At 41.9% G+C, this 11,063-nt stretch overlaps 1 protein-coding gene across 1 annotated transcript; it reads left to right on the forward strand.

The window, feature by feature from the left end:
• The first annotated feature begins 4,670 nt into the window (after positions 1-4,670).
• On the forward strand, positions 4,671-10,600 carry LOC144254324 (spermatogenesis-associated protein 31D1-like). The gene is made up of 5 exons (XM_077797330.1): positions 4,671-4,814; positions 5,531-5,647; positions 6,289-6,346; positions 6,556-10,358; positions 10,445-10,600. Exons 1-5 carry the CDS (start codon positions 4,671-4,673, stop codon positions 10,598-10,600), a joined length of 4,278 nt encoding a protein of 1,425 aa, XP_077653456.1.
• The last annotated feature ends 463 nt before the right edge of the window (positions 10,601-11,063 follow it).

Raw genomic sequence — 11,063 nt, forward strand, 5'->3', positions numbered from 1 at the left:
CATAATTCTTCTTCTGTGAAGTGTCTGTTCAAGTCCTTTGCCCATTTATTGATGGGTTATTTGTGATTTTGGTGTTAAGTTTTTGAGTTCTTTATATATCCTGCAGGTGTGTGTGTGTGTGTGTGTGTATGTTGCAGGTGGCAAAGATTTTTCTCTCATTCCATAGGCTCTCCCTTCACATTCTTATTTCCTTTGCTGTGAAAAATTTTTTAGTTTGATACCATCCTATTTATTGATTCTTAATTTTACTTCTTGTGTTTTAGGAGTCTTATTGAGGAAGTTGGTTCCTAAGCTGAATGATGGAGATTTGGACCTGCTTTTTCTTCTAGTAGGTTCAGGGTCTCAGGTCTAATGCCTAGGTCCTTGATCCACTTCAGGTTAAGTTTTGTGCAGGGTGAGAGATGGGGGTTTAATTTCATTTTGATATGCACGGACTTTCAGTTTTCCCAGCACCATTTGTTGGAGAAGCTATCTTTTCTCCAATGTATGCTTATAGTGCCTTTGTCTAGTGTGAGGTGACTGTTTTTATGTGGGTTTGTCTCTGTGTCTTCTATTCTATACCATTGGTCTTCATGTCTGTTTTGGTGCCAGTACCATGCCATTTTTGTTACTATGGCTCTGCAGTATAATGTAAAATCTGGTGTTGTGATGCCTCCTGCATCACTTTTCTCACTAAGGATTGCTTTGGCTATTCTGGGCTTCTTGTTTGTCCAAATAAATTTCTTAACTGCTTTTTCCACTTCTATGAAGAACATCATTGGAATTATATTAAATCTGTATAGTGCTTTTGGGAGCATGACCATTTTGATAATATTAATTTTGCTTATCCACGAACATGGGGGATAAGCAAAATTAATTAACACCTCTACTGTTAGATTGATTTCCAAGTACTTCTTTTTTTTGAGGCTATTATGAATGGGATAGCTTTCCTAATTATTTTTTTAGCTAATTTATCATTGGTGTATAGGAACACAATTTATTTATGGGTGTTAATTTTATATTCTGCTATTTTGTTGAATTTGTTATGAGTTCTAAAAGTTTTTGGTAGAGTTTTTTTTTCCTAAATAGAGAATCATGAGTCATGTCATTGGCAAATAGGGATAGTTTGAACTCTTCTTTTCCTATTCATGTCCCTTTAATTTTTCTTTAGCCTAGGATAGAATGATCTTATGTTGACATCATAAAGGCTATGCATGACAAATCTAAAACCAACATCTTTGTGAATAGAGGAAAATTGAAAGTATTTCCTTTAAGATTTGGGACAAGGGTGACTGCTCTTACCACTTTAATCCAATGTAGTGTTAGGAATTATAGTCAGAGCAATTAGGCAAGAGAAGGAAAAAAAGGGATAAAAATAAGAGGGGAAGAAGTCAAATTATCAGATATTTTATATGTTTGCAGATATGAACCTATACTTACAAGATCCACAAATATTTACCAGAAGACTGCTAGAATTAATAAATTCAACTAAGTAACAGGTTAAAAAAATCAACATACAAAAGTCAATAATTTTCTTCTATATCAGTAATGAATCTGCTGAGAAATCTTATCCAATATAGCTAAAAAACCCCGCAAACAAACAAAAAATAAACCAAAAAATCTCAAAACCCAATGACCTTAGGAATAAATCTAACCAAGGAGGTGAAAGACCTCTACAATGCCATAATTCTTCTTTATGGCTGAGTAATATTACATTGTGTGTATATACCACATTTTCTTTATCCATTCATTTGTTGAAGTACACCTAGGTTGGTTCCGCCAACAATGGATGGTTATATATTTTTCCCTCACATCCTTGCCAACATTTATTTTTTAAAAGAAATACTTTTATCCTGCTGGTAGGCTTGTAAATTAGTACAACCTTTATGAAAATCAGTATGAAGGTTCCTCTAAAGACTAGGCATGGGAACACCTTATAATCCAGCTATAGCACTCCTTGGCATTTATCCTAAGAAATATACTATAGCAGCACAATTCACGATAGTCAAACTATTGACCCAGCCTAGGTGTCCAACATGGATGAATGGATCTGTGAATCTGTGAAAGGAATCTGTGGCGTACATACACAGAGGAGTTTTAAATTATGTCATTTTCAGGAAAATGGATGGAACTTGAGAATATTATGTTAACTAAAATAAGCCAAAGTCAGAAAGTCAAGGGTTATGTGATTTTTTCTCTCATGTAGAAACTATAGAGGAAAGAGGAAAAGAATGATTGAGGAGAATCTCATGAAAATCAAAGGAAGATCAGAAGAGTAGAGGAAAGGGACCAGTGGAAGGGAGAAAGTGAGGAAAAGGGGAAATCTTGGGGAATGATATTGGCCAAGTTATATTGTTATATTGTGTGCATGTATGAATATGTAACAATGAATCCTACCATTATGTATAACTATAATGTAACAATAAAATATGGAAAAATAAAATTAATTATATCTTCTTCTGAAAAAAAAAAAGAATACATAGCCAACAATGCCATTTTAAAGAGAACAGGTGCTGGGCACTATGGCACATGCTTGTGATCCTCAGCAGCTTGGGAGGCTGAGACAGGAGGATCATGAGTTCTAAGTCAGCCTCAGCAATGGGGAGGTGCTAAGAAACTCAATGAGATCCTATCTCAAATACAAAATAAGGCTTATAGGAAATTGAAAGTATTTCCTTTAAGATTTGGGACAAGGGTGACTGTTCTTACCACTTTAATCCAATGTAGTGCTAGGAATTATAGTCAGAGCAATTAGGCAAGAGAAGGAAAAAAAAGGGATAAAAATAAGAGAGGAAGAAGTCAAATTATCAGATATTTTATATGTTTGGGGCTTAGTGGTCGAGTGCCCCTGAGTTCAATCCCCAGTACCCACCCCCTGCCAAGAGAGAGAGAGAGAGGAAAGATTTTCTTTATCTTGCCAAAGGATTGTGATTTTGTTTCAGAAAACTGGGGAGACAGGCAGGGAAGCCTTGGTATAGAGCATGATGTGTTCTAGCTGTTAACACCCACAGTCTCTGACCTACTCCACAAATCTCTTGGGAATTAACAAATGCTAAGGGGTTCTGGACTTTTCCTCTGCCTTTGTACAGCTTTTCAACTGTGTAGGACTTATCTCTACAGTCTCAACATGAGCTCCTTAAGGATAAGGGCAGAGCCTGTGACTTATAGCTGTCCATGTCTCCTTGTCTTCACTAGTAAATATTTGTTAAATGGAAACCTGACTGAGGCTGCATATCAAAAGGATGGGGGATCTTCAAGGCAGGGTACCTGCTCCTGCCTAACTGAATAGACACTGCTTGGCTTGGAGGCTGCCTTATCCTGTCAAAGAGATCAATAATGCTGCTGGGTTATGGGCATCAGATAAGAGGTTTCAGGGTTTAAAAAAGTCATGACAAGTTAGGGGACAGTTAGGAGGATAGCTGACATGATGATAAAGGGTTTTAAAAAGCAGGTGTAAGAAGAAGGCTGGGGCAATATTGGGGCTATTTAAATATCAAAAGTTTTGCTTGAATCATGTATGATAGGCAGTTGATTTTCCATTAGTAGTAGGGTGCTTATATAGCACAGATCTTAATAGCTTTTTTCATGGCAAGACACTCTTATTTTTTTAGGAAAATATCAAAATTATGTGTCCCACAAGGGTAATGCTCTTCAAGACTAGAATTTGCCCTAAGGTTCTGACATTTTAGGTGGCTTCCTGCCACCAAGGACTGAGGGTTCAATTCCTTAGCACACCATAACCTCTTCCTGGTTTGAGAAAGTCATATAAGCATTATGAAATTGATATGGAGGCAGGGACCATAGGTAGCTAGAAGCAAGTTAGATCAAAATCATGAATGAAGAATTGAAAAAAAATGAGACGGTTGATTATCAGATTTGAAAACACTGGATCAATTTGTCAGGGGGCGGGAAATAGAGCACATCCAATAGTCTTTGTTATGTTTAATCTTCACTACTTCAGAAAAAAACAAACGTTATAAACTTATCTCCAAGATCACTTGAAGTTTCAATTTTATTTAGTTTTTTTAATGTTTATTTTTGTTTCAAGAGTGTTGACTAACAAATTATTAGTTTTAACGAGAGTCAGCCACTGTGATCGAAGACACTACAGGCTGATTGAAACAAAAATCTGCTATTGAAACTTATAAAACTACATAAGTATGGAAAGAACATTAAGTTTTACATGTGAGTTAGAGTAAAGCAAAAGCTTTCTGTAGATGATAGATTTAAGGATGTAGGTGACCCAAGAGTGTAAATGTCTTGGTACAAGCAAAAATTCCAGGCAGTGTATGTCAGATTTTCAAGGCAGTGGAATTGGTGGGGGTGTAAGTCAAGGGATCCAAACAGTAAAAAGGGGACTCATGTAAAACATCTTGGTTACACATGAAACAAACAGGAATGCTCCCTGAGGTAATGAAGGCATGACATGAGGAAAGAGTGGACTGGGAAATGGAACAACAGACCTGAGCAGAGGGACCTGCTGGCTGGTGGGCAGGTGGAGGAGGGGCACAACCTCTTCTCTCCCCGCCCTCAGAACCCTTTCCCTTTGTGACTCCTCAATGGTGTGTGATGCAAGCCGGGAGATATAGAGAGGCCCAGGCACCCTCAGAACTCATTTGCTTTGGGCTATTCAATCCATCACTTAAGACAATGAAGAATGTTCTCTCTTTGCTGAATAGCCATAATGAACCATGGTTGATCTTAGTTCAATTCTTTGGGATATTGATCCCCAAAGTACTATTTTGAGTGGGTTGGTATTGCTTTTTCTATACCTGTCCTTTCAGGTATTGAAACTATTTTCACCAACACTCAAGAAAGATAAAGCCATCCAGAAGGTAAGGAAGCAGAGAACTCCCAAGGGGGTTTCTTGATTTTGTCAAATGTGAAATGTTTTGTGAAATGTCAAATGGGATTTGTTATTTCCATGCTCACATTACTAAATGTTTGGTTGGCTCAAAAAAGATGTGACTTGGGAAGTCTGAGGACAAGATAGAACTTCACTCTTTAGGGAAAGAAGTCAGAGGTTCAGGAAGGACCAAGGTTTCCATCTGAAGCTCAGACTATCTTTTGGGGTGTGGTGGAGGGTTCCAGATTGGTCTGGATAGAGAGTGAAGGAGACGGGTCTCTTCTGACTAGACTCTGAGTCTCATTCCCGTGTCAGATGTTCTTCACCTTCATATGGGGCTGATCAGGACAGCAGTGCTACCCTCTGAGTAGAGCCTGTAGCCTGAGCTCTGCCCCAGGACACAGGGTTCCCAGGGGGAGCACAGATGAGACTGTTGGCCTCAGATTCTATGCCCTCCTTCAGCAGAGGGTTTAAGACCATCAAATGTGGAATCTCACAGACAAAAATGTCCTTTGAAATTATCAGAGAAGTAAAAAATTGAAAATATTTCATTGCCCTTCAAGATGAATAAAAGGAAGGAATACAATTTCTACTAATTAAAAATGAAGAGTTGTCCAATTCTTGCCTAATGAATGTCTAAGCTTGTTCACGAAAGGAGTAAAAGAAATGAGCCCCAGCCCCTCATTCTTTTCTTTCTGTTTTCAGCGTCAGGGAACAAGGAGAAGGAAAAATGGAGCATTTAGAGGTAAGGTTCTGCCTGTTCAACCTGAGCTCTATAAGGGTGAACTTTCCTATCTCTCCAGCTCCATGATCTTGGAGGATGTCAGTTTCTAGGTGCAGTCTCTCTCAGGAAACAGGGTCTCAGAGGAGAGGCTCAGGAGAAGGCAGTGAGACCTGAGAGATTCCTCAGAGTCCCTGCCCTGCCCACCCTTCCTTGGGTGTGAATGAAGTAGTGATGGACCTGGGCCTTGGACATTTACTGCCAAGAAGGTGGCCCTGTGAGAGGTCCAAAGACCCCTGATTGCCTTGGAGTCAGAATTTCTGTCTGGTGACATGGTGTAAACTACTTTAATTCTTGGCTGATTAGATTCCTCTCTGAGTTAGCTACTGACTCTTGTGCTTCAGGTGGTGGTTTTGAGCAGCATGTAGGATGGTACAGGTGAAAGTACTTTCTGAATGGAACCACATATACCTGTGAACCTTCTTACTATTATCCCTGACACTTATGACCTTATCTGCAGGTTTTTAGGGCTTTCTGACTTTAATATCCTGTTTCCTGTAAAAACTCCTGAATGATAACCTGTGTTTTTACCTTTACTATATATAACCAACTGTCCTGGTTTTCCAGGTCGGAGAACTTGCCGGAGAGAAGCAGAGGAGGGGAGGAAGCTGCTTTCTATTCTGAGAAGGTGATTAGTCATTTCCCTTCTTTACTGATCCCTTTCCTGGCATGTTTTACTCAGTCCCCCAGGAATTCTTTGCAATATGCCCTCATCACAGGAGGGATAGCCGTAGCCATGGGTACGTGAATAAAGAACTTGGGAGGGGAGGGTATTGTGAGGTCATAGATGTGTGGAATGTAGAGCAGGTAGCGGGCTCCCCACCACCCATAGAACTGCAGATCTTGCTTCCCTTGTAGTGGTTCTGGTTACAGCTTTGGCTTTCTGTCTCTTGCAGTCCCATGAGCCAGAATAATGATTTCCTCCACTTTCGGCAACTGTTATGTCCAGACCCGCTCTGTGGGGTGTGTAATAGAACAACAGCTAAGGTCAGTCAACTGATCTATAAGGCGTCCTTGGAAGATGCTGTTAATTCTATGTCCCGTGTGTCTTCCGTGACGTCCTTGAGAGAGTCATCAGTTTTTCTGTCCTCTGTTGTTTCTGCAATCCCTCCGGAAGCTTCAGTTTCAACTCCTTCAACTGAGCCAACTCTATTTCCTTCCTCTATTCATTCACCTGACCAAATTAACCCTTTAATTGACCTACCTGGACCCTCATTACGGGGTGACTCTCTGCCACCAGAGTCTTCTCCTTTGAGATCAAAATTGCCAGTGGATCATATCCCACCTCAACCATCTGTTCCAACCCCTCCCCCACCTGTTCCAACCCTTCCCCCACCAACTGACAGTCAAGAAACAAAACCTGTTCTCCAACCTGAAGCTACTTTGTTTCTGGTGGATAGCCCTGATGGGTTGTCTACTAATGTCCCAACAACCACATGCACTGACAGTGCAAGCCTTCCAGTGGCAGAGTTCTCTGGAAACAAGTCTCATGCTGAACACTTGTCTCCATCTAAATTGGAGCCCTCTGATGATGACAAAAACCTTCTCGACCTCCATCCTCCTGAGGCCTCTTTTGAGAGTGCTATTGCAGCCATCCTTGTAGAGCCTGGAAACCTCTCATTTCTATGCCCTGATGTCTTGGCCCTTCTGGAGAGACATATAAAAAAGAAGGGTGATTTCCTGATGCAGAACAAAAAGGAAAAGGAAACAAAATCGTTTCCAAAAGAACTTAAGCCAGCCGGCCAATTGAATTCTTCAGGGAAAAGGTTAGAGTCGGTTGCTGAGCAACAGGACTCACCTGTCTCCCTTCCTTCACAGAGCAGTAAAGGAAAATCAGAGGAATTGCAGGTAGACCACCAGTCCCCAGATCCTAAGACCTTTGAGGATAACTTACCTAAAAAATGTACCCAATTCTTCTGGGGTCTCCCATCTTTGCACAGTGAGTCCTTGAAATCTATAGTACCTGTCTCAGGTGACTGTTCAATCTATGTCTGCTTCAATTCAATGCCAACATCCATTGAAGCCCCTGAATCTCTAGTTTTAACCCCTCCCCCAACTCTGTCCTTGGCTGAGATCCAATCTCAACCCTTGACCCAAGCACTGGGCCAATCTCCTGTCCCACCCCAGGACCAGCTTCAATTCTCGGTTCCTACCTTATCACCACCTATTTCATCTCAGGTTAGTGATGGTGGAGTGAGGATTCATAGATTCCAGGATGAGGTACAATCTCTCATGCCATCCAAAATTCATGACTTGGAATATAATGTATTACAGAAAGGACAGGAAAGTTTGTGGGGTGTACCCTTTGTGGTTCAAAAATCCAAGGAAGAGTTTTGTCCTCCAGCTCCCAGTGTTTTATCTGATAGAAGGTCCTCCAAGGCTTATGCTCCAACAACCATCATTCCGGGAGATTTTCCCCTCAAAAAAGAGCTTCGGAAGAAGCTAGAGCACCACCTTCGGAAAAGGCTTATTCAACACCGGTGGGGTCTGCCCCGCAGAGTCCATGAGTCTCTGTCAAGGATGAGTCCTGAAACAGAAATTTCTGAGATATCTGAGTCAAAGTCCACTTATGGACTTTCATGGATCTCTTTGTTTAAGGGTCAAAGTAGCAAAGATTTACAATTGAGCCATACAACAAGTTTCCATGAGAAGAGCTCAGAATTACTTCCACCAGGGGAGACAGTGAAGAAAGTAAATAGTCCAGAGATTGGCACAGAAGATGATCCATTGAGTGACTCAGAGGGGGCTCCAGATAATGATCTAGACTCTGACTTTCAGACAAACCTAAAACACGAATTGAATAGCCTTTTTGGAAAAAAATCAAAGATCTCAGAGGAGAGCTCAGTTCAGAAACAACTGACAGAAGCCCTGGAAACACACTTGAGCAAGAAATTTGAGGAAATCAATGTGTGTCAGATGCCTGGCACTGTGAATAGATCATTGCATTCTATGGAGCCGGTATTGACTAGTCCTGAGAAATCCCCTAGCCAAACAAAACACAGTGATTTGGCACCACTGGTGTGTGAGGACAAGAAGGGCCTCAATACCGCCCAGGATATTTCCTTCCTTGGTTCCAACAAACAAAAGATGTTGGAAGACCATATTAAACTGTTTCATAAGAGGATGATGTATGGGCTTCCCCAAAAAGTCCAGGAATCCATAGACATCTTCAAAATGAAAGGAACCCCATCCTGGTCCTCAGTTCGCTCCAACATTTCCTCCTCATCCAGTCTTACTTCTGGCAAGGATTCTAAAATTGGGGCCTCCAAGCCCCTTCAAGAAAGCATTAGTACTTTTCATGTAGTCAAGGTGGGAACAATGATTTCGGGCCCTACTCTAGATCATACTCTTTCTGCCACTTCACCTGTGAGCAAGGAAAATAAGAGGGCCCTAACACATTCACCCTCTCACACCAACCCTGAGCTTACAGAGAATGTCAAGGCAATTAAGGGTGACAGACGGGCTTCGTTGTTCTTCCCCCACAGTGACAAAGATAAAGACAGTCAGAAACAGACTGTAATAGCCAATAAATGCAGCCCAAAGTTGCCCACAAAGCAGGCTGGGGCCAGACCCAAATCATGGAATAAGGGAGTGAGTCCCAGCAATAGCACAGAAAAGATTCAGAGAAAAATGATTAAGAATTTAGAATATTTTCCCATGTCTAACAAATCAAGGGAGATATTCAAGGCAAAGGAGCTCTGTGCTATTCGATCACAGTCTACCAACAGCCTGACGACCACAGAGTCAGAAAGCTCCTCCGGGACAGATATGAAAATGAGTAAAGTTGAATCAACCCTGACCATTGAAAGGCCCCCAGAAGGAATATCAGTTCTCAAAGATTCCAAATCATTAGATCTTAAAAATCAGTTGCTTAATGAGTTGAAGATGAAAATGGGGAGCAGGGAGCAGGGCCTGGTTCCAGGCTTTTCTACTGAGTTGACTATGGCCTTAGATAAGTTGACTTCCAAGACCTTGGCATCTAAGACCTTAGCTTCCAAGACCTTGACGTGCAAGACCTTGACTTCAAAGACCTTGACACCTAAGACCTTGACTTCTAAGACTTACACTCATTTTCATAGTGCCTCTAGTGGGGACATGGCAGCTCCTCAGGTGCTACAAGCCCACTGTGACAACAGAGGGATCAACATAGAGCAGGGGCAAGAGCCCTGGATCCCGACACATGTCTTATGTAAGTGTCGGGACAAGAATGTACCATTAGCATCAAAAAGGGTGTGCCCTCTGGTACCCCAAACAGGCAAGTTTGGTGGAGGGGATGCAGGGTTGGTGACACGCCAACCTAGAGGGAAGCTCCCCCACCCTCAAGACAGAACAGTAAAGGAGGCACTTGGGAGCAAGTCCTCCTCAGCCCCATCACTGAAGGGACAGCCTTCTCCTGAAAACAATTTTAAAAGCCAGTTCAAGCACTTTTTTCAAAGGCTTTATCTTGGCATAAAAGGCAAAGGGCAAGAGGGTTCTCTGAAAAAGGGCAGCTCTTCATCATCTGTGCAAGGCAGAAACCCAGCTAAGAAAGCTGCCTTTACTGGGAATACTGAAGCTCAGAAAATCATGACAGACATTGGGAAGATCCTAGAGGAGAAACTAGCAGGTCAGCATGGAGTAGAGGCCACCGCCCCACAAAAGCCTCTTTCCACCCCCATGAGGCCTGGGAAAATTGAGCACAAGACTGGACTGCCGGTTCAGGCAGAACCCGTCCAGAAACATGCCTTCAATGTCAAGACTCCCTGTGCTAAGGTGCCAAGTGCCAAATCTTGCAGCCAAGAAGTTGGCTTTGTTGGTCAGAGGTGTCCTACAGGGAATAACAGATGGGTCATGGACAGGGGCAGACAGCCCCAGAAAAGTGTGACAGTACAGGAAAAGATGATATGTCAGAAGCATCACCCATCCATGCCACACAAGGAACCCTTGCTCCATCTGAATACTACATGCAAACATGGAGTTGGTCAGGTGGCTCCAGCTGCTGCTCCTTTTGCTAAAGGCACTGTGTTGGGAGAGTTGTCCCTGTTATTCAAACAGAAAATGCTTCTCCAGAATTTTGAGAAAGAAAATTTTCTTCCCCCCAAATAATTTATCCCTTTTTGAGAATACTGATTTTCCCCAATAAATTTTCTAACAATATATGGTGTCTTTTCTTGTGTTGGGGGTTTGGGTTTTGGGCAACCTACTCCTTGTGTTTAGGGAAGGGGAGAAAGTAGTTCAGCTTTTATTGATTGCCTCTCTGGACTTCTAAAAAGGTGACCAAATCTCCTGGACCTCTCCTTAAGGAAGGGATATCATGTTTTCAAAAAACACCTTTCCTCTTCCTGCTGAAACCTGAGGAGGTGGCACTGCTTCCTACCCCTTAGCTTAACCTTCATGGCATTATATATGGCATCCCACACCTTCCCCCTGCAGTGAGGAAGATAGGTCTTCTATACCTAAAGAGAGAGTCCAGGGGCT

This window comes from Urocitellus parryii, chromosome 4, assembly GCF_045843805.1.
Source record: "Urocitellus parryii isolate mUroPar1 chromosome 4, mUroPar1.hap1, whole genome shotgun sequence".
Taxonomy (NCBI): Eukaryota; Metazoa; Chordata; class Mammalia; order Rodentia; family Sciuridae; genus Urocitellus; species Urocitellus parryii.